Here is a 24,604-nt window from a genome sequence, read left to right as displayed (position 1 = left end):
GACCTGCTTTGTCACAGCATGGTGGAGTAGGGTGATACAAGTATCCTGCGTGTGGACTGACAGTAGTGTACTTAAGTCATTTTGTAGCACCCCACCTGTTACGGGCTTAATTGTTACCCTCCCCCCCAATTCATACGTTGAAGGCCTAATCCCTAGTGTTTGGAGATGGTAGTCTTTAAAGAGGTAATTAAATTGAAATGAGGTCATTAAGGATGAGACCCTAATCTGATATGATCTATATCCTTATAAGAAGAGGAGATTAGGGGTGCCTCACTCTTGATTTCAGCTCAGGTTATGATCTCGGTGTTGTGGGATCAAGCCCCATGTCGGGCTTAGTGCTCAGCACGGAGTCTGCTTGTCCCTCTCCCTCTGCTCCTCCCCTTCACTCGCGCGCTCTCTCTCTCAAATAAATAAATAAAATCTTAAAAAAAGAAGAAGAGGAGGAGATTAGGATACAGACACAGATAAGGGTGAAGACACAGGGAGAAAATGGCCATCTCCAAGTCAAGGAGAGAGACCTCAGAAGACACTAACCCAGCTGACCTCTTGCTCTTGGACTTCTAGTTTCCAGAATTGTGAGAAATCTGCTGTTGAAGGTACCCAGCCGGTGGTCTTTGTTATGGCAGCCTCTCGGCAGACTAATCTGCCACCCAAGGTGAGAAGGCCCCAGCCAGAGGCAGTGCCAGGAGCTGAGGATGGAGTGAAGATGTGGAGTCAAGCCAGGTCTCTGGTACCAGAGAAGAAGGCAGTGGGGAGATCCCATGGGCCATCAAGGGGCTCATCAAGGGAACAGAGGCTGGGGGTTTAGAGAAAACCGAGCTGCCTCCCAAAATCCTGGCTGGGGAGAGGAGTGGAAGTAGTACAGCCCAGGCTCTCCCAGCGCCCACTGCATGCATCCACCCACCCAGCCTCTTCTCTGGACCTAAGACATCTGAGTGGGAGGAGGGAGGGAAGAGCCCTTCCTACCCTGAGTTCCCTGAGACTTAGCTTTGGCCAGTACCACTAGGAGAGTGAAGGAGATAAGATTTCAAGATGAGAAATTAGCAGTTGTAAAATGAGTTGGATTTTAATAGCTGAAAGTGACAAGATCACATGCAGTGGGGACAGGAGATGAAAATAGTACAGTTGGGACAGCAGCAATGAGGGAAAATTTCAACTAGTTCATGTTTGTATCACAATCAAATTCACACTACTCAAAAAAAACATTTTTATTACAGTAAACATCTTTTTACATATATCATGGTGTACATCTGTGAATATTCTGCTCTGTGTATTCTAATCATTGGACTAGGTGGTCGAAAGCTATCTGCATTTAACACTTTGATAAATAAAGCCCCAAACTATACATCATCTTAAACTCTTTATACTCACACAACCATATCTGGGGGTGCCATTTGCACAAAAGATTAAAGCTTCACAATTTTTAATATATATATAATCCAACTTTGAGAAATGAAATTTTATTGAGTTGTTTTCGCAAGAGTCAGCAAACTGTCGCCTTCAGGTCCAGCCCAGTCTGCCACCTATTTTGGTACCTTAAGGTTTATTGGTGCACAGCCACACCCCTTCATTTACATACTCATTATGGCCGCTGTCGTGCTCCCAGGGAGTTGAGTAGTTGTTGCCACAGAGACTATGGCCTGCAAAGCCTAAGATATTTAGCATCTGGGCCTTCAGAGAAAAACTTTGCTGAGCCCAGCTCTAGAGAAGTCAGATTTCAATTCTTTACCGCACCCTGTGGATCAGCAAATGTAATTGCTTGAGCAGCAGTCGGAGGCATATCTCTGTAGGCTCCTATTCATATTCCTGGTGCCCGAGTCTGCAGGCTCTTGAACATCTGAAGGGAAGGAAATAAAACTAGGTCAGCGCATCCATTGCACCGCGCTGTGCGGGGAGAGGAAGCCTTGTGAGCCTATTTCCTTGGAAGGGGGTAGGGCAGGGAGGCACCCTCAGCCTCCTCTCCACAAAGGATGAATTCCAGGTGGTGCTGAGCTGGTGAGGTAAGGGGTGGGCAGGGTTGTAGGAGCCATCACTTGGCCATCTGCCGAAGCCGTTGCCCTTTGCACTCAGGACAGGCTTCAATTCTGAAGGCCAACAGTTGTCCGCATCTCCCCGCCCTTTAGAAGAACCTCGTCCTTGCTTAGCCACGCCCACCCCGCCCATATCTGGGAGGAGCTTTATATTGCGGAGGGAGAGGGCACTGCAGACTCTGCCCGGTGAACTCTACCGACTCGTGTTAGAGCTCTTGCTTCTTTGTAATATCATTTCTGTACGAGTCAGCTACCGTTTCTAAATTCTGTTTTGAAGAACGCTGAACTTGTTAACGGAAGTGATTCCTCGGTAGAGCATTTTGATTTTCAAGTTCCGATATGTGGTGAGACACTGTGAGAAGCATTTCACCAGAAGAGCGGGGCGTCCTCACATCTAACTAAGGCGTTGATTCAATAGTTATTTCTTCATCTCCACCGCCTGCGAGGCTCTGTGCTAAGCACCGCAGGGAGCTTTGTGTGCCCGGGTGGAGGGAGGGATAGGAGTGGGGAGGCGGGCGGGTGGGGGAGTAGACCAGTTAAGAATAGGTGATTGTAAAAATATGAAAAATTGCCAATTTGAAATGAGCACAGGGTGCTTTATAACCTGACCCGGCTGGCCGGGTTGGGGGTGAGATCAGTGACCGAGATGTCCAAGCTGAGTTGCAGAAGACAAGCAAGATGAGCAGGGCCAAGCAGGGAGTGGGCAAGAGGAGAGGAGGCTCTAGCCTGGCGTGGGGGAGCGAGGGGCCGAGCAGGAAGGCCTCATGGCCTTTTCCTTCAGGCAGTGGGGAACACTGAAGGGAAGGGATTGAAACAAGAAGGTTAGATTGAGAAGGATATTCAGTGAGTGCTTTGGAGGGTGTGGGGAGTAAAAATCAGAAGGAGAAAAAGGGAAACAAGTTCCTGCAAGGAAGGAACGGAAGTGAGCATTTACACATGCGTGTAAGTGGCATTGGTGAGAATGGACAGGAGAGGAGAGGCAAATCTGCAGGACTGGATGGTCAACTGGATGGGGAAAAGGTGGTTTAAAAAGAAGGGGAAGTCAGAACGAATGCTAGTTTGGAGGTTTGGGTGCTCAGGTAATAGGTAGAGACATTCGCCAGGATGTGGAACGTGGTGGCTCTGGCTGTATAATAGTGTCTCAAACTTCAGCAACATAAAACAGCAAACATTATTCTCTCACAGTTTCTGTATGTCAGAAATTCAGGAGTGGATCAGCTGGGTGGTTCTGATTCAGGGTCTCTTAGGAAGAGGCTTTCAAGACATGGGCTAGGGCTTGCGGTCATTCAAAGACTTGATGGGGGCCGGAGGAGCTTCTTCCAAGGTGAGTCATTCACATGGCGGTGGGCAGGCCACCTCACTTCCTTCCTGGTTTTGTCCCAGAAGCCTCTGTTCCCCGCCACATGGATCCCTCCATAGGGCTGCTTCAGTGTCCCTACAACATGGCAGCAGACATCTCCCAGTGGGGTGACCCAAGAGCAAAGAAGAAGCCACACTGTTTTTGAGGACCTACTCTTAGAAGTCACACAGTGTCACTTCTACTTTATTCTGTTCTTTAGAAGCAGGTTGCTAAACTCAATTCAAACTTAAGGGGAGAGGAATTGGGCTTCAACTTTTGCAAGGAGTGTCAAAGAATTTCTGGATACTTTCTCAAACCACCACTGAGAATATAGGATGTAGCAGATCTCTGTAGAGGAGATGCTGAATACAGTTTTGTGCTCGTTGAGTTTGAGATGCCTGTGAGGAATTCAAGCTACGAACTATAAATCCACTCATAAACAACGATATGCCCGTCCCCAGTGTAAGAATATGCCACTTAATGTAATCTTCTCAACAACACACAAATGACCGATATGTATTAAGTTTTAGAAAACACAAGAAGAGAGTATGGCATATACCCTGCAAGCAAGAGGTGGAATTCTCCATCCATCTCTGTTCCCAGCCAGTGATTTAATTATTATCTTAAAGGCAAATGGTTGAAATGATATTATGGCCTCCTTCTATTCCTGCTCAGTGTTCCTCAAACTTTAGTGTCCATAAGATTTACTCTAAAGGATTTTATACACAAAGGATTTTAACCACATATGTTATGATTTAGGGAACAATTCAAGAACTTATCCAAGGGTCATTTGGATTACAAGTAATCTCTGCTACCTGCAGAGTTTTAGAATTTGACCCTGGGTAAGGCAACTGCATTGTGTCCCGCTCCTCTGAGAATCTGAGAACAGACGGCATGGTGTGTGCGTTTCTGCAAAATCCCCAAAGCGGTAGGTCTCTGGGCGTAGCCCAGTGCTTTTCTCCCTTACTTTGTCATCCATTTTCCCTGTCATCACCTCTTTCTTATCTGCCCTGGCTGGCTGGCTTCTAGGGACCACAGTGCTTATCTGTTCTAGGGCAAGGAAGCCCAGCTGAGCTGCTTGTTGTCACTAAGAGCCTCATTTTATGGCTCAAACCCAGTTTCCTGTTGGGGGAGCTAAGCTCCCATCCTTTCCTTGGGATCAGCTTGATTAATCGGAGTGTGAAGCCCAGGGCAGCCTCTGGCTTGCTTCCCACGTGAGTAATTTGGTAAGCACCGGAGGGTTCACAGAATGGCAAATACTCTTACCTTAAGTAGTGCAGACTACCTTATCAGACAAGAATCCTGAAATGGCAATCCTCCAGCTGTTGGGCTTTAAAGGGCTAATTTACGTGCTTCACAAAGGAAGGCAGGCACCTCATGAAAAGTTTTGTTTGGCTTTTCTTTTTTCTCTTAATCTCCATTTCTAGAGAAAGCAGCTTTTTCAGTCCAGTAGACCTTACCTAACTAGAAGGAAGCCAGGAGAATTTTAGGAACTCTGATATAAAGGAACTTTCTCTGGATGTAATCATTTTTCCAAAATATATCAGCATAACCATCTGATATTTTTCTAAGAACAATTAATGCCTTAACCTGCTACCCTACCTCTTCGGAGCCATATTTCTTAGTGGCCAATCTTGTAAGAATGATGCTTCTCCAAAAGGGTTGCTGCTTACTTCTAGGCATACATGCCTGTTGGGAACCATTACCATCTAGAGATGTTGCATGTGTGTGTGCCAAGTCTTGGTTTGCTGCTTGTTTCCTGTTGAAAAGCACCCGATTTCAGGCAAAGCTAATCCTACAACAACAATTAAATCCTTCCAGATTCAGAAATACTGGAAGGATGTGGAATTCAATGCTGTTTGTATTGAATCTGTGTGCCACCTCTCATGTTCACAGGGAACAGTGACATAAATGGATTCTCCAATCTGAAAATGGGTCCCATGTGCAGTGGTTGATTTTGTGTTTGTGGCACAGCATTGAATCACATAAGAGGATGGTTCTTTTTCTGACTTCCTTGGGTTGAGTTGAACTCAGCTAATTCAGTCCACTTTGTTTTCTAATACCTGAATTCGAAGCTGTTTATTTTCCTCTAGGAATTTCTTTAGCTGCCTTCACCAGTTTTGATTCATAGAGCTTTATTGTCATTTGCTTACAAATGTGTTTCTCAATTTCCAAATTGTCTTTTCGTGATTGGTTTCCGGATGTATGTCCCTGAAGTCAGAGATTACGGTACATGTGATACTGACTTCCGGTATTTTATGAGACGTTCTCTATGGTCAGTTTTCGTAAGTTTGAAAAATACGGTGTACTTTTATTGAGTGCAGATCCGTCCATCAGATCAAGCTATATTATTCCATTGTTCAGAAGTCTATCCTCATGCTTTTTTTCAGATTGACATAAATTCTTGAGAGGTATATTTAAATTTTCCCTCACAAAATTAAATGTTCCTTATAATTTATATTCAGTGTTTATTTTATTTTCGGGCTTTGTTGTTGAAAGCATGTAGGCTCTGGATTATTATATCTTCTGAAGAATTATTCCTTTTTTCACGAAATAATAACTTTCTTAAGGCTTGAGAATCTTTTTCTGCCTAAAATCTATCCCATTTGATACTAATATTGTGATTATATTGTGATGCTTGCCTTCCTGTGGTTAATATTCTTCTGACTTTTTTGGTGTCACTTTATTGTCAACACTTCTGCATTGTTATTTTTAGATGCTCCTTTTTAAAGCAGCGTGGCTAGGCAGGGTAAGTGACTCTACCAACTGTGACAACCCCAAATCTCAGAGCTTTCACACGACAAAGGTTTAAAAATTATTCTTTAATCCTGAGAATCTCTTTCATACTGTTCCTTTTCCCGGGGAGGGGGGGGTACTTGTCTGGCTAATTCTTCTGTCTGCTGCATCTGATGGCAATCCCTCGTGGTGTGTTCTTCCCTAATGTATTTTATGGTTTGGGTTTTTGTGTTTTTTGGGTTTTTGGTGTGAGCTCATCTTTCAGAGAGTTTTTTTTTTCTCCTAAACAAATTTCCAGTGACTCCTAGATTGTAAAAATAACATCACCAAGTGGCTTCACATTTGATTCTTCTGGAACCCTAGGGCTGTAGGCCTTCAATGGTCCTAGGTGAATTTTAGTTTGAATCTCTTGACCTGGGTTCCCTACATCATTCGGGTAATGTAAATAGAAACAGGCTTGGCATACAAGCAGCGTCTCTAATTCTCATATTCTACCCAAGATCCCAGGCCGACTTACTTTCCAAGGCCAGAGACGAGTTTCTTCTCATCCACTTTCCATTAAGGGGGCAGTTTTTTAAGGTCCACTGCCTTATTCTCCTGCGGAGCCCTAACACCTGTGTCTAGGCCAAAATCCTATGGGCTACTTTTTCATCGGCTTTCTGGAGTAACACTGTTTCTGGCCCCTGGGGATCTCCTTTGATTTCTTTCAAGTTTGGAAATATATTAATTACTCTTTGGGTGCTGTATCTTATACAGCATTTCTTTGCATTTATCATGGTACATGGCTTTCCACTTTGCCAGACACTGGCTAATTTTTATTTATTTATTTATTTTTTAGCAAAGAGAGAAGTCTCAGAGCCCAGGTGTTTCTTCCTTGAATTTAATAGCATTGTTTTATTTTCGTTGTATTTAATTTATGTGACTATTTTAGGCGAGTGATTTTGAGTTTCCATATATGCAAGTGATGCAGATCTTCCTTTCACAATGAATTTACTTAACTAAACTAAGTCAATTTAAAGAAAAATGTTAAGTAAATTAACAGGTGCTAGGTGGAAAAACCGTAACGATGGCATATAAATACTCAAGTTTAAAAAACACTTGAAAGCATTTGATGTCCTTCAGGGCTTTTGTTCTCGTTTTTTAAAATTTTCTTTCGTCCTTTAGTAACCCAGACAAGATGTGTACCATCAACGTGAACCTCGGTTGAGAATGTGAGAAATGGGTTTCCCAAATTAGGGCAGAGTATAAGTCAGATATTCCCTTCAAAACAAATGCTAAAGGCCAGTTGTACAAGTCAGAATGGGCTGGATTAGTATGTGATGACAGAGAAACTCAATATCTTAGGGGCAAAACACAATAAAAATTCCTCTCTTCTTTACATATTCAGTGAGCTTCAAGGAGGGCCTTCTGCTGCTCATAGCCGCTTGGCTGCAGCCTGACAGAGCTCCAACTCAGCCACCTAGACGGGGAGCAGCCCACGGCACCCCCACACTTGCTCGTACCTCATTCTTCGGCCCTACACCTGCCACACCACTCCTGCCACTTCCACTCTCATTTCATCTGTCAAAGCAAATCACCTGACCACCCTAATTTCAAAGGAGAGCAGGAAAGTACAATTTTACCACGTGCCCAGAAGGCCATGAGCCAGAAATATTTGGTGAAGAGCAATAAGGATTATAAAACCAGCCAGTAAACAAACAGTTCCAGATCCGTCCTCTAGATGGAGACATGGAGCCGAGCATCTCTTTGGGAGGTCAGCCGTTTAAGAGTCGAATTTGTATTTTACAATTCCCTCAGCCTCTTCGGTAGCTCCGTTCTGTATACAGAAAACCCCAAATTAAATAGTGGCTATGGATGGATAAGGTAAAATATTTATCTTCACTCTGGACTGATTTGTTACCTAATAGATCCCGAGAGGTTTACGTTATTGATCTTAAAACTCCATCTTGCTCAATTGCCAACAACCCTGGTTGGCCATGTCATTTCTATAAATATTTACGGACCCAAGGCACGAATGTGGTCAAACTATTTACAATGAACACAACTCGTGTTTCTTTCAGGTTTGCCTCTGGGCTATTTTGGTTCAGCTTTCCTTCTCTGTCCCTGTGGGTTTCCTAAAATGTCCCTATGGCCTTCTGTAATATCCATGGTTTGTGAGAGTCCCTCTCCTCTGAGGTCACCCCTGACCACAACCTTCAGCTTTCCCTTCCCCCATGCATGCCAACACTGGCTTTCCAGCACCTTCTTAACAGGGTCTCCGCTCTGTGTTGCAAAAAAGTAGTGAGAGAAAAAGGCTCTATTCACTAACGTCAGTGAGTTCAAGGGCCCTTACAGGCTCTATGGAGATTTATGCCGTACTGAAATTTTCTCTTACCTGGGCTAATACCCAGCTTGTAGTAACCTTCGTTATGTTCTGTCCAGCCATGACGCATACTTCAATTAAATCCCTAATCCTAATACTATGTCTCAAATGAGGGAATGTAATACCTTAAACTTAGTCAATGCTTTGTGATTTATGGAGTACTCACATGTATTACATTTATTCTCCACAGTCACTGTGATATTAGGTCTTTATTATCTCCATGTAAAATCACAAAGGTGGTTGGATAGTTTTCTCAGGGTTAATCATTTTATCAGTACTAACATAGAATTATAACCCAGAACTATCACCTCATATCTAGGACGCATTCAATTATTTCATGATGTTGCCTGTAACTTACAAACAGTAACAAAACCTACAAGTCTTTTTTTTTAATTGAGGTATAGTTGACACCCAATGTTACATTAGTTTCAAGTGTACAGCCTAGTGATTCCACACTTCTATATGTTACGCCATGATCACAAGTGTAGCTGCCATCTCTCCCCATACAGTGCTATCTCAATACCACTATATTCTCTATGCAGTGAGTGCCCTTCATCCCCAGGACTTATTCTTTACATAACTAGAAGACTCTGTCTCCCACTCCCCTTCACCCATTTTGCCCAGCCCCCAGCCCCCCCCCCCCCCGCAGCCACCACTTTGCTCTCTGTATTTGTGGGTCTGTTTCTGCTTTTTGTTTGTTTTGTTTGTTCTGTTTTGTTTTGTTTTTTAAGATTCCACATACAAGTGAAATCATAGGTATTTGTCTTTCACTGGCTTTCATTTCACGTAGCATAATACCCTCTACGTCCATGATGTTGTCACACATAAAACCTACAGAATTTGAGACCAATACCATCTCTTTATTTAAACCTCTCATATTTATTTTTGAGCTAAGGCTTAGCACCCTCATGGGAAGTAGGTACAGCTATAAAGTCTTTTTTTTTTAAGGTTGACTCATGGAGGACTAGAGGAAATAATGTACATGTGCATTTAGGCAATTTCAAGCTCAGTAATTCAACTCAACATCTATTTATTGGGTATTGACCTCTATCCGGTGCTGGAGACATGATAGTAGAGACAGATGGTTCCTGTCCTCATGAAGCTTCAAGGCTAATACAGCAGGCAGTTAGAATAGATGAGAAAAAGAGCTACAATAATAATGGATAACTTTTTTTCCCTTTTAGTGTTATTTTTAGACATCACACATTCTCCCTCTTTTATTAGTGTGGAAACTGAGGCACAGAAAGATTAGATAACTTGTCATATGACACACAGTGAGTGATAGAACTAAGACTGGAATCCAGCTGCTCTTAAATAGCAGTCTGCTACTTTATGGGTACTGCAGGGTGTATGTCAAGGAGAATACACACAGATTACTTCACATGCAAGGAATCATTGTAAGAAAATCTGAAAAGCTGCAGCATCATGGAAAACCATCCCTATGGGTCTCAGGACTTTCAAACCTGGGGCCTAGCACAGGTCTTCTCTTCGTTCACCACCCCACCTCTATTGCTGGATAATTCAGTTTGCTGCCATCGAGTATGGTGTCTCTGTTTGACACCACTTATCTTGTTCCTGCCCATACATTATTATCTTTGACTAATGCACCAACCTCTTGCTCACTGTCTTTCTGCCAGGGTGCAGGATTCATTTCAGAAAACACACAGGATGGAGAAAACAGCAAGTGTATGGAGAAAGAAACTCCCTGAGGTTGTGTTTTTGAAGAGCTCTTTGGGGGTTGGTGGGTAACAACACGGGCATTCACTTCTCTCGGGGAGCAGCACTGAGTTATCAGTGATAATCACTGTTTAACCCCATCGTCCCATCTCCACAAGAATGAGGCTCGTCTGTTCTTTTCCTCCATGTCCTCAGCACAGATAGGTATTCACTACCTATTTGTCGAATAAATGAAGCACTGTGTCTCACTAGAAACAAAGAATTTTTTTTCATCATAGTGCTTTGCTGACAGTAAGGGCTTAGACTTGGATCCTGGAAATTGATCATTCAGGTAAGCAAATTCCAAATTTGGTAGACCCAGATTCAAGTGGAGAAAAGTGTCAATAACAGGGAGGGAGAGATTAAATTTAGAACACTAACACGAAGGTTCATCATGCTTAAATATAGATTAGTGCCTACATCACAAGGACTCGCCCTAGATGAGTGAAGTTACATGGAAGCATCAAGAAGAAAAATATGTTGTCATGATAAATGGAGATATACTAAATAAGGAACGGGAGGTAAAAATAGGTCAAGGGGAATTCACTGTGATCAGTGGTCAGCTTCCTATGGGAACATATACATTTGTCACAATTTTCTCCAGTATTTTCCTATTCCCCTACATGTGGCTTGGCTTACCAGTCCTGAGCTCAATACTATTTAGAGAGAAAAGATGGTATCTCATGACCAGAACTGTCTTCACCAACATATAATTCACAACAAATCTTCAAATATTCAAAGAAGGATAGGAAATAACATCAGTTGGTGCCTTCTCAGGAATGTTAGGCCCTTTACATTTATTGCTTCATTTCTCAGCAACTCAATGAGGTAGATGGTATATCTCTGTTTTACTGATGTAGAGAGACCGACAGCAATTTAATATGCTCAAATTTACACAGAGGAAGAGATAATATACGAAGTCAGGTCTGTCTTTACTCCAAAGCACGTGTGTTACCTCTCCTGTTGAAAAAGTATTGTTACATGCCCACCGTAAGTATATTTTATCAGTTATTTGCTTTTCCTGTTTCTGATTTTTCCCTTGGTGTGTGCTTACTTGTGTGAGCTAGTAGGAGAAATGATTTGCTGTGTACACAGAGTAAGACTGGTACCCATGTTTCTTATTCATGGTAACTGCAGAAAGTCTTTATTCTAAATGGGGCCACTGACGATGGCTTCAGTATACATACTTGGTTTATTCCAAGCGAGCTGAAAATGTTATCCTGGAATCTCTGAGTTGCCTTTTCAGAGAAAATTAAGTCCCACACAATTTTTTACACTCTCTGCTTTGCTTTTTCTTTCTTTCTTTCTTTCTTTTTTCCAGACTGCCGTCAGAGGATGTAGGCATGGACATCCCCTTTGAGGAGGGAATGCCGAGCCCCAGTGCTGCAGACATGAGGCCTGGTGAGAGGAGCATTTGTTCATTTCCTTCAGCACCAGTCTGTATCCAGACCTTGTCATTATTCAGTGAGAAAACCATTTCCTATGCATCTAACTTGTGATTTCAGTGATAAAAGTGAAGAGAAAAAAAAAAAAGTGAGGCGGCTGTTAGGCTGGATTTGGCTCATTTCAAAATTGACTTGAACACTGATGCTCACTAGTGTAGGCCGCCTTTGACCTCCTGGGCCACAGCTGTCAGCACAGCTTGTGGTAAGTGGCTACCAGATAACAGAGTACCAAATTCTAACATCGACATTCCCCAGATTTGTACTTCAGGGTGAGAATGCTTAAAATTAAAAATGTGATGTCAGGAAGGCTCAGTATCCTGATTGTTCAAACAGACAGACAAACAAACAAAACCCCTACCTGCCACGGGTTTCCAGCTCAAGGCACATATAAGAAGAATTTTAAATTTCCAGTTGCATCCCACTCTCACTTTGTACTGAGGTCACTCCTGTGCACTGTACCAGCTTCAGGAACATGCCAAGATCCCGAACCCTGATTTTATCAGCCAAGCCTAGAATGGAGCAGGAAAAAGCAAGTCGATTATGTATTTATTTATTTTTCAGTCCAAGTATTTAAAGTGCATTTTTCAAAATACTAGTCATGTGACATAATTATTTTTAAATGTTCTCTGGTCAAATCATCTTGGTAGGCACTGTATATCCACACTACTCTTAGAGTTTCACAGTCCACTTGTGAATGATATAGGCTATGATAGTAAGGCTATGGTTGTCCTATATGGTAGTGGTTCACTGCATGTGACTATTTAAATTAATTGAAATTTAAAATAAACTTGAGAAGTTCAGTTCTTTAGTTGCACTGGCTTCATTTCAAGCACCCAGCAGCTATATAGAACATTTCTATCATCACAGAAAACTTTTGGACAGCACTGTTGTGAGAATTTCTGTAATACAGAAACCCAATCTTTTTCAAACTTATGGGTCAATAAAAACTTTTTTCAAATATAATACATAAAAACATCACATGGAACACAGTTTGGGTGATGTTCTATACAGAGAAAAAATTTTAATGACAAAGAAACAGAGTCACGTTCCTTAGGGCAAGACCAGAGTTACAATTCCAGAATTGAGGAGTAAACCAGATGGCCTTCCAAAATTTTGTGATTAGGAGTCCTAAACTTTTTTTTTTTTAAAGATTTTATTTATTTATTTGACAGAGATAGAGACAGCCAGCGAGAGAGGGAACACAAGCAGGGGGAGTGGGAGAGGAAGAAGCAGGCTCATAACGGAGGAGCCTGATGTGGGACTCGATCCCAGAACACCGGGATCACGCCCTGAGCCGAAGGCAGACGCTTAACCGCTGTGCCACCCAGGCGCCCCAGGAGTCCTAAACTTTCTATTTTAGGGCTAACTTTCTACCATTGTTGAATTGGGATTGACTTGGTTAAAAATGACTTCTCCAGCTCTACTTCCATTAAGTGAAAGTCATAGTAGGAGCACGATACATATTACATGGAGAGGATGGGAGCTACTTCCATGAGCCTTAACACATGAAGACTACCACTCATGATACAGGAACCAATTCCAAGAAATATTAGCGTAAAAGGTAGTGACTACTTGAGCCAATAATGTAATTTGGGAGGCTACCTCAGTTTTATTTAAGAAAAAAAAAATAGAATGCCAAAGAAAGATCACTACAGATCATACACAGAGTTGTCAGGAACTGCAGGGAAGTATTTTGGGGGTGCCCTTGAACATAATAGATGAAGTTCTTATCCTTCATTCCATAGGAGTGAAATCTACAAGAACATTTATGAGACCTGTGTATGCTGAGCTGTTTTTCTTATGCATCATAAAAATTCAATTCATTGTTATATCAGTGTCAAGTTCTCAAATTTGAACAGGGCAGGTCTGAAAACTGGTTTTCTGCTCCTCTAGCAAAGGTTTCCACTTTTTATTTCTACGTGGCCAGGGCGTATGTGGCTGGGACAAGCCAGTGCTGAGGCCTGCTGGTCAAGACAGGGATCCAAATTCCACGTAAGGGTTTTTACCAGGTGTGCCTTTGCTTAAGGGCCTTAAAAATGTTTCACTGGGGCCCACCCACACTGTTGCCAGCCATGTATATGGTCTAGTACTTGATGTTCCTATTTTTTCTCCTTTAGAACCTCCTAATTCTCTGGATCTTAATGACGCTCATCCTCGGAGAATCAAACTCACAGCCCCAAATATCAATCTTTCTCTGGACCAGAGTGAAGGGTCTATTCTCTCTGATGATAACCTAGACAGTCCGGATGAAATTGATATCAACGTGGATGAACTCGATACCCCTGACGAAGCAGATTCTTTTGAGTACACTGGGCATGGTAAGTCGCCAGGTTGTCAAGGCCAAAGTTATGTGAAAAGTGAAAGATTACCTAAGTGGCCGTGGGAACAAACCTCCCGTTTTGTTGCTGGTGGCTCCTTTCTGTGATTTCTAGAAGCTTTTGTTTGTATCTCAGGTCATAGGTGGCTGTGATTGACAGTTTAGAGTGTAATAGAACAGGTATGGTCACAGAGGTCATCCATAGCCGCTGCTCCTTTGTTAAATGCTTATTCTTGGCAGGTCTTGTGCTAGGCACTGAGGTTGAGGGAAAACCATTACATGCTGTGTTGTAAGAAAATTGGGGCTGGGTTTGCAGAGAAAGAGAATTGAATCTGGAAGATAAAATTTGGAGCAGAGAAATTAGAGCTTACTAACACCCCCTGTCTGGAATGTTCTTCCTTGAAGATCATTCATGGCTGGCTCCTTCTCTTTATTCAGATCTTAATCAGATGTCAGCTTTTCAGAGAGGCCTTCCTTGACCTCTGTCACCAAAGGATCTCCCCACCTCCCAACCTAGTCACTTTCTGTCCCTCTACTTATTTTATTTTCCATGTGTCAGTAATTGAAATCCTATCATTTAACTGTTTGGTTTATGTTTATTGTCTTTCCCTTCCCACCAGAATATCTGCTTTGTGAGGGCAGAGACTTTATGATGTCCATTGCTGTATCCCCAGTAAAATAGGAAGGAAGGTGGGATGGCCTCTGGGTGAAGAATAAAAGGGAAATTAAGTAAGAGTTGCTGGATCAAACACTGACATTCCTGATAGGAATATCATTCTCATTTTAGTTCTTTCACTTGCTCAGTGAAATTGGGTTAAGAAATTATATCCAGAGGCACCTGGGTGGCTCAGTCGTTAAGCATCTGCCTTCGGCTCAGGTCATGATCCCAGGGTCCTGGTGTCAGGTGCCCTGCTCAGCGGGGAGCCTGCTTCTCCCTCTCCCACTCCCCCTGCTTGTGTTCCCTTTCTCACTGTCTCTCTCTCTCTCTGTCAAATAAATGAAAAAAGTCTTCAGAAAAAAGAAAAGAAAAGAAAGAAATTATATCCAAATACAAGGCATTTGCTTTATAAAATGGAATTACATAATTTCTATTTTACAGGGTGATATTCTCTGACTTCATAATATTTGAAATTCAAAGCAGGAGTATCCTGGCCACAGCTATTGCTTTTATACATCAGGAAAATTATTATGGTCAAAAACCAAATACCGCAATGCAATGATGCCCTGACACTTAACACAGTAAGAGAACATAATTAGGAAATTAGGAAATTCACCAGATTCGCTCATTCATTCAGCCGATGATCATTGAGCCACTGGGACTACCACCGTGACCCGCACGGATTCAGCCCCTACCTTTACAGAGGATAAGCCTTCATTTCCTCAACTCAAAAGAACTGGAAATGGCTAAGTTACCTGTGCGACAGTTTCTTCTGTTTAACTAGAGATTTTCTATTGCACTATGGCTGTCTTCTCCAATTTCCGTAGTTATCTGGGTATTTGACCCTGTAAGTGGAAATACACAAAGAGAATGTGAAAGGTCTTGAGTTCATATTCTTTCTTCTCATCCCCGAGACTCTTCCCCAGCTATTCTGTCCACCCCGGCTGCCCCAGCCCTTTAACTGCTAATATCTTCCCGTATAAAAGAATCATGCCTTGACCCCCATCCCACAGAAGACAGCTGTGGCATGAGCTGGCCCCTCCCTCTCTCCCCCTGCACTTCCCTGTTGCCCTAGAGGGAGCCGTGTCACACCACATCTGAACCTTTTATGTTTATAAATAGCAAAACTGCCAAGCGAAGTGGCGGTGGCTGAACAAACTGGTAATTAAAGCTGCCACTTGCTGACATAGTTCCTTTCATTTAGTCGACACAGTTTTGTTGAAAGAACCAGTTTCACAACCACAACCCTACATTTAGGTCTTAGATTCAGAGGACAGAATTTTAATGTAAGTTGAATTGTAAAGCCCACCTTGATTTTCAAATGAAAGATGTATAGTCAGACGCCGTTTTAAACCAACAAAAACATGAAGCATTGAAAACACAAAGGGTATCAGAGTAGCTTGATTTTATAAACAGGCAGCTATAGATAACAGACTATAGAAGAGAAGTGAGTACATTTTAGTCCCAAAGTAGGAAATAAATGCTTGAAAACAGCACATTTGTGGGTTTCTTCTGTGAGCATTTGGAACCAAGTGTATACCTTCTAAACAAAATTGGAGTTTCAAAGGCACAGTGTTTCCAAACGTTTGGTCAGTGATTTCTTTAATGAACCCTTTCAGAGTGCTTCCTCTGCACCAGGATTTGTGCTAGGTGGTTTATAAATATTAGGTATTTTTCTCCTCAGCTCTGTGAATGTCAGCTCTATGGATAGGTATCATGTTTACCCCATTTTAAGATGAGAATACTGAGACATAGGTTAAATAATTTACCTAAGGTCACATAGCTCATAAATGCCAGAGCCAGCATTCAAACCCTGAGTTGTCGTCTTTGACTTCTGCGCCATGTTGCTTCCCCAGAATATACTGACAATGAGTAGGAGGGGGTCTTTCACTAGATGAGGTTAACACACCGGAAGCCAAGCCTGATGGCCCTACCCATACATTTATTTACATGCCCTTTCATCCAGCCATTTTCGTGACTTCAAGGCTCCTACTTTACCAAGCACTTGAAGAATTTTCATGCCATTTGCCTGTTTCATTCTGTAGCTGATGACCAAGCATTTCTGACAGATTATTTTCCCACAATGTGGTTTTGCTTATGAAATGTTTTTGAATCTCACTCTCAAAAGACATGAAATCGGTTCCACTTCCAAGCAATTTTCTTTGATAATCATGTCCAAATAGTTGGAAAATATCATTCAGTGTACCAATATAATTAAAGCTTGACTTCCTCTGGTACTTACGTGTGCCAAAGATACCAAAAACACGTAGATACCGAAGGATTTAGGAGGTCACTCTTTCAGATTAAGGGAGATCTAGGCTTTTATTTTTTAAAAAAATGCTTTATTTAATACTAATCCTAGAAACTTAAAAATATCCAAAGGTGAGAAAAATGATGATGTATTTCTGTTTTCCAAACCCACCTCAGTTATTTTTTTTACCGTAACTCAGATCTCAGCAAAAGCATTTCGTAGGGGAAATGGAAAAATGATAAAGAATTCTAGCCTGAATATTTCTGATAAGGATGTTGTAAGAAACACTCATGTGCTTTTATATTTTTTCCGCCTAGGCTCCTAAGTGATGGTTAGTGACCTCGTTTAAGCTACCTTTTCATTTTTCTTTTTCTTTTTTTTAAAGATTTATTTATTTATTTATTTGAGAGAGCGAGCACGCGAGTGAGAGCATGTGTGGGGGGGAGCAGCAGAGGGAGGGGGGAAGAGAGAGAACCTTAAGCAGGCTCCACGCCCCACGCATCGCCCAACTCGGGGCTCGATCTCACGACCCTGAGATCATAACCTGAGCCAAAGTCAAGAGTTGGAGGCTTAACCGACTGAGCCACCCAGGCACCCCTAAGCTACCTTTTCTAGAATCCCTAATAACAGACAGTTTACAGGGTGAATAAGGTGCTCCACCATTTTTTCCAGACAATCAGGCAGTCACTTCATTTAACTTCCTCACCTACTATGTTCTCCTGCCCTCACAGCCTGCACGTAACCAGCTTATAAAATTGATTGTTTTAACTACGAATGAACTACCCCTAACTAAAAGAAGTGTTAATCTTATTTTGTTTTACGCACAACCAACCTTATGCCATAGGGTGTGGCCTGCAAGGAGGATTCTTCTCTGTACTGGTGAGTGCTAGGTTTTACAGTCAAACGAACTGCCTCCCTGCTCTTTCTTTGTCACCGAAACAACTCCTTCACTGCATACAGGATGCCTTTCCTCTAACAAGATAAAGTTCAAACAATGTCCGCTAAGATGATTCACATTATCGGTGTCTGATCACAACGTAGAGAGCTAGTCACCTTTTGCAGACACAGGTCCCCGCTGGAGGCTACAGCTGACACCACCTGTAGAGAGTCCATGCTGCACACCAACGATGGATTCCCCACCACGGTCCGTGCAGCACAGGACATTCGGGAGCTTGTGTACTAAATCATCCCCCAGAGGACAAAGGAAAACGTTCAAATAGACTCCTCCCCAGGGCTTGATTGATTTCACCCGTCACCAGGGCAAAAAGCTGGTTATTAAGGAAAGAAGACAAAGAAAATCAAGCATTTCTCAGCGAAGAGGGCATCAGACCAAAAGTTAAATTTGGAGGCCCTGGGGATAGAGAGTTAAATGAGTCCTGAAATTTTTGAAAATAGAAAATGATGGCCATGGGGGGGGGGCGCGTTTAGAATAATACAGAAGAATTATGAAGATGGGGAGGATATTGCTAATTCAAAGGAATATAGAAAGCCATCTTTATTTCTTACTAGCTTATATTGTGGACTTTTAGAAATGAACACTTTGAGAATTTCCTGTACCCCTAGCTTTTCAATAATTTCTTTTGCCCGTTTACATCAATCAGAAGAGGTAGGGAAAGGAGAAGGAACCCCAGCACCTTGCCAGCTCTCCTCTCTGAAACAGTAGGGATAACATTTCCTAAAAAGGCCCACCCTCTTATACCAAAAGAGTAATAATGCTTTAAAAAAATAATAAACTGTAGGAAAATGCTAGTATACATACATATTTTTAGGTAGAAGTGCCCTTTCTTACTATGATACAGTGATCAAAAAACATAAAGACTGGGGCACCTGGGTGGCACAGTCGGCTGGGTGTCTGATTCTTGGTTTCAGCTGAGGTCGTAATCTTGGGGTTCTGGAATCAAGCCCCCATCTGGCTCTGTGCTCAGTGCAGAGTCTGCTTGGGATTCTCTCTCCCTCTCCCTCTGCCCCACCTGCTCTTGCTCTCTCTCTAAAATTAAATGTCTTAAAAAAAAACCCATAAAAACAAAAATTAACAGATTCAGCTATACAAAAATATTAAATTTCAGTTTGGTAAAACTATCACTTCAAAAGCTAAGCACAGGGGTGCCTGGTTGACTCAGTCGGTGGAGTGAGCAACTCTTGATCTCAGTTGTGTGTTTGAGCCCCGTGTTGGGTGTAGAGATTACTTAAAAATAAAATCTTTAAAAAAAAAAAGAAAGAAAGAATAAAAGCTAAGCACAAAGCAGGAGAATAATTACAGTGTACGACAAAGTTTTATATAAAGAACTCAACAAATCAATAAGGACCACAATAGGCAGAGGACCTTACAGGTGCCTCCTTGTCGGTAAGAAAAATATAAATAGGGGCGCCTGGGTGGCACAGCGGTAAAGCGTCTGCCTTCGGCTCAGGGCGTGATCCTGGCGTTGTGAGATCGAGCCCCACATCAGGCTCCTCCGCTATGAGCCTGCTTCTTCCTCTCCCACTCCCCCTGCTTGTGTTCCCTCTCTCACTGGCTGTCTCTATCTCTGTCGAATAAATAAATAAAATCTTTAAAAAAAAAAAAAAAGAAAAATATAAATAGCCAACAAACACTTAAAAATTTTTACCTTCTTTAATAATTAAACGAATACAAATTAAAAGAACCAAGAGACAAGTTTCACCCTGAATTGTCAAGGGTTAAAACCTTTGCTATCCTCCAGAGTTTTTGTTAGTGTGAAGAAATGACTACTCATATATTTTGGTGTGACATATTCAAAAATACCCGTGAAAACTTTAAGTCCTTATAGCCTCTGAGCCCCCATCCCACCGCTAGGAAGTTAACCTATAGCAGTATGTGCACAGGTGAGGCAAGATACCTGCACATAGATACTTACTGCAGCAAATTCTTTATGAGAACAACAACAAAGGAGGATAAAATTAATTTCCATCACTGTGGGATTGATAAACTAAAAAACATCAGTTAAATGGAATATTCTAGGGCTCCTTTTTAACATAAGCAGGGTTTAGGAGCACCAAGCTGGCTCAGTCGGATGAGCCTGTGACTCTTGATCTCAGGACTGTGAGTTCGAGCCCCACGTTGGGGATAGAGATTACCAAAAATAAATAAATAAATAAACCAAAAAAAAAAATTACAGGGTTTATAGTCACTGAGATGAAAAGAAGCTTGTGCTATATGTTTAGGTAGGAGCACATTATAGAAGAATACGTATAAAATATTCAGAATAGAGGGGCGCCTGGGTGCCTCAGTCGGTTAAGCCTCTGCCTCCTGCTCAGTCTGTGTTCCCAGGGTCCTGGGGTCAAGCCCCGTGTGGGGCTCCCCACTTAGCAGGGAGTCTGTTTCTCCCCTTCTTCTGCCGCTCCCCCCGTGCTCGCTCTCTCTCTCAAATAAATAAATAAATAAATAAAATCTTTAAAAAAAAACACATAGTAGGGAGCACCTGGGTGGCTCAGCTGGTTGAGCGTCCTACCTTTGATCTCAGCTCAGGTCTTGATCTCAGCTCGGGTCTTGACCAGGTCGTGAGTTTGAGCCCCACATTGGGCTCCATGCTGGGTGAGGAGCCTACTTTAAAAAAAAAAAAAAAAAAAGAACATGCAGAATATATAGACTAATCATACTTGGGGGGAAAGTATGCTTGTACCCATGTACATAATAAAAAGAATACACAGCAAACAATGAGTGAGTGGCACTGGGGATTTTTGCGGTTTTGATGGACAATGTCTGCATTGTTTGAACTTTTATTAGCATTTTATGTTTATAACCAGAAAAAAGAATACAGTATACAAGTTTTTTCAAATGAGGTAGCTTCAGTAAAAGCATGCAGAAAACCAAACAGTCACCCCACATAGAGCAGCTGGGTCCAGCTAGCACAGGCCAGAAAGTCCCAAATAAGGAGAAAGGGGCTGGTGGATGGTGTTTGTTGCAGGGCAGAGCGTGTATGGACAGGAACACTGAAGACAAGCCCCCATCAGAGCCCAGAGTTCTGAGGGCACTGAGACCAGATGGAAAACAGGGTCCCAGGAAGGGAGCAAAGATAAGCATCTAGGGGCCCTCAGCCAAAGGAAGGGAGAAACAGGAAGGGATTCCAGACTGGGAGTCCAGCGCAGATGGATGGATTTGCGCCAGTGACGCAGAGCTTGGTCTGAAGCCAGAAGCTGTCCTAAGTAAGATGAGAGCTGGTGGGAACGCAGAGGGAGGCAGGCTCTGTAGGTGGTGGTAGCTGTTGGTGTTGGCAAAAAGGGCTAGGATTGCTTCCCAGCTGGATTTCAGTTTGCTGTTCTAAAGTCACAGGTAATTAGACACGTTCGAATGTGTCTTGAGGAGTCTTCAGAGCATGATGGCTTTGTTGTGGTCTCCTTACCAATTACCTGTATTTTCAGGGGCTTGTCCAAGCTGTCCTTTATTTACCCATTTGCCTCCATTTTCACTGAGTGCTCTATGCAGGTTTCCAAGCTAAGTGTGGAGTTGGTTGGTGAGGGTGAATAATAAAGGTGGTTCTGGCACAATTTCTTGGCCCAAGGAATTCCCAGCCTGGTGGTAAAATCAAGAGAATGAGACAATCACACATTTGGGGTATAGTGATAGCAAACTAACTCAAAGTCAGTTTTTGCGTGGGCATGTCTACGATAATACCTACTACTGTGCCTGACACGTGGTAGATATCTAATGAAGTATTACTGTTCTTATTATCGAAGCGCCATAAACCGAATATAAGTAAAGTACAATATAAAGCAAAGGTCCTTTCCCATGAATGCAAAAATAAGAATGATAATATCTCATAGAGTTATTGGGAAGGTTAGGAATAATCTTTTCCTTCAAATTACTTAAACATGTAAAGAATAAACACTCTTAAACTCTACGAGCAGTTGAAGTAAACATGAAAACAATTGCTGCTTATCCATTTTAAAAAATTTAACACCGTTGTTGGTTTTTTTTTTTTTTTTGGATGCACAAGAGTGGGTAGTAAATGTTTCTCCAAAGAATGTTCAGTGGACTTTTTTATTGTCATGTGCACCCACAAATAGGAGTGTTATGAATTTTTGGCCTTGGAGCATTTCTGGTCTACAAAGTTGTTTGTTTCTTGCTTAATGTAAAATCTTTCTGTAGCATATTTTGAAAAATCCATTGGAAGTAATACCATATTTCTCAAATTTGCTCCCAATAGGGAAGGGGGCTCAATTTCTTTGTAAGAGTCACAGAGTGGTGGGGGGAGAGGGGGTCTAGGCTGGTGGTATCATCAAGAAACTAACCACTTAGGATATATTAGGATATGTGGCCCAAGGAAAACAAAATTATCTGGGCCTGATAAATCGCCTTTTATCCCACGAGAAAGGTCCCCAGTCTTCAACCTGTATGATCAAGGATGAATTGGTACCAGCCTGTACTCCCTAGGTCACTGACACAAGGCAGCTCTAGCCCTGCACCTATCCCCACCCTCAGCTTGGTCTTAGCGTGGATTTGATTGTTCAGTTAATCCATCGATAAACAGGACTTCATGGAACATCCTTTATGTGGTGACGATGGTGTTCAGCTCTGTAAGAGTTGTGTCAAACAGGGAGTGCCCTCAGGTTGGCTCTGCCAGGAGATAGCTCGTTGAACTGCCTCAACTGTGGAGTCTTGCTCTTCAGTCCTTCTCTGTGCTTCACTTCCAGAGGGTTCCACATCTAACAAAGATTCTGGCCAAGAGTCAGAGTCTATTCCAGAGTATACGGCAGAAGAGGAGCGCGAGGACAACCGGTTGTGGAGGACAGTGGTGATTGGAGAACAGGAACAGCGGATTGACATGAAAGTCATCGAGCCCTACAGGAGAGTCATTTCTCATGGAGGTAGTCGAGCTCTTTGTGAATCGGGGAGGTGGGGACCAGGGCAGCCATGTTTTTTTTTTTTAATTAGAAAATGAAACTAGGGTTCTCTGCATCATGACATCCTCAAAACCCTATTTTGCAGTCAATATTCAGGGGACTGTAGAATTAAGTACATTACATCAGACTCAATTCTATAAACATTGCAAAGCCTATGTGAAAAATAGCTTTCCGATGTGAAAACTGCTTTTCACACCACATGTCTGACAGCTATAATCTTCTGGGCAAATTTCTTGAGAACTGTAGTTGTCCAATTTAATAATGTCTGTTTGGAATTCATATGGGTCAGTTATAGGGTATTTTTTTTTTGAAATATAGTTAACATAAATATTAGTTTCAAGTGTACAACATAGCAATTCGACACTTATATTATGAAATGCCCAACAAACTTCCAGTTATAAAATAAATAAGGCATGGGAGTGAATAGTACAGCACAGGGAATATAGTGAATAATGTAATGGTTTTGTACGGTGATGGATGGTGACTACACTCACCGTGGTTGTAGGGTTTAACTGAATGGCTTCCGAGTCTATACCACCATGGCCTGTAGTAAGATCACCACCCCAGAGGTGCTTCTCATAACAAAATGGTCTTTTGAATCCTCTCAGAAGCTTTAGGAAATCTCTTTGGACGACTCCTGGTCGTTTTTTCCCCTCCCTGAAGTTCGCTTTTCTAGAGACTCCATTACATCCGGGCCTGACAACAGGCATTTCCGGTGAAAGCCCCCACCTGCTTCGGGAGGGACAAGGGGGAGAGAAAACCTGTGTTCCGTATTTCCAGTGCGTTTTAGGAGCTCCGGGAGCCTTGATTAATTTTGGAATCACAAAAAGTCAGATGAGCACAAGCAACACATTTAATGTTGTCAACTTCAGAAAACGGCTTTTTTTTTTTTTCCTGCTGCATGCGCTCCTTTCCTGCAGGCCTGAGGCACCACCCTAAACACTCAGCCGCTCCAGAAAAAGTGTAAGCTGACAAGGCAGTTGTTGTTCTCGCTTTCTTAACAAGGACAGGGAAATAAGCATCTTGGTGCTGCATTAAACCCATAGCTTTTGTTTTCTAATGAGCAGAAGGACATTTTTGTTTTTTCAAACTTCCCTCCACCGGCCGATTATCCATCTTCCATCCACACATTGCTCCCTTCACGTAAGTATCAGGATCGGCCAGGGATCCCCACCTTGAGAATAAAAGAAAATGCCCATGGGTGCCCCTGGCCATGACCTTCCTTCCCATGACCTCACTCTTTGTGACCTGAAATGGTATTAGGGCCCAGTGACAGCTGCTGTGGGGCTGGAGGCAGTGTCCTCTAAGGGAAGCCTTCCCACAGCCCTGCAGAAGGAGAGCTGGCCGGCTCTTGCTGAAGGGGACAGACCACGGGCCATATTGTCGACCCTTCATTCTTATGACGAAAACCACGACCCGAACATCATCCCAGATCTTCCCGGAAGCTCATCCCTCCTTTGCACCACCCACCGGGTATTTTGGGTTTGTGTGCTTTTTGGAAATAAAAGACAAAACAAAACAGAGGCTGATGATACAAACAGCCTGTGCCCATTCCAAAAAAGGTCAAAAACGGTGGAAAAGTCTGTCGAAGTAAATCGGAGTCACCCAGGGGTAGATAATCCGTGTGAATGTTTACCACTCTGGTCTTAAATGAAGAGCCCTTTTGTTGTGAAGAAGAGGCCTCCGGGCTTCCCTGTCTTCCTGAGGCCGGATTAGGTCTCATTTCCCCCGCAGACTCACCTGCGTGTTCTTTCAGCCACAGTGAAAGCAGGTGGGTGGGGTGGGAGGGTTGAGCCCGTCCGTCTGCAGACCTGTTGCCCGAATCAGGAAAGAGCGATTAGCGTCATCCACACAGTAAGGTCAAAACAAAGCCACTGCTTCTGCCTCTCAC

General features: G+C 42.6%; 1 protein-coding gene across 8 annotated transcripts in view; it reads left to right on the top strand.

Moving 5' to 3' along the window:
- The window catches only part of PRUNE2 (prune homolog 2 with BCH domain), a 249,271-nt gene that overhangs the window by 198,637 nt on the left and 26,030 nt on the right, over window positions 1-24,604 (top strand). For 7 of the 8 annotated variants that reach the window (XM_087858859.1, XM_087858857.1, XM_087858858.1 and 4 more), the window contains exons 10-12: window positions 11,505-11,647; window positions 13,746-13,946; window positions 22,504-22,677. In XM_087858859.1, the coding sequence (XP_087714985.1) occupies window positions 11,505-11,647; window positions 13,746-13,946; window positions 22,504-22,677 (518 nt within the window). The remainder of the gene's footprint in view (window positions 1-11,504; window positions 11,648-13,745; window positions 13,947-22,503; window positions 22,678-24,604) is intronic. The other variant, XM_087858856.1, reaches the window with a different exon arrangement.

This window comes from Ursus americanus, chromosome 34, assembly GCF_024610735.1.
Source record: "Ursus americanus isolate L20-20 chromosome 34, mUrsAme1.1.p, whole genome shotgun sequence".
Taxonomy (NCBI): domain Eukaryota; kingdom Metazoa; phylum Chordata; class Mammalia; order Carnivora; family Ursidae; genus Ursus; species Ursus americanus.
Note: the sequence above shows the minus strand (reverse complement) of the source record. Positions and strands in the feature narration are given on the sequence as shown.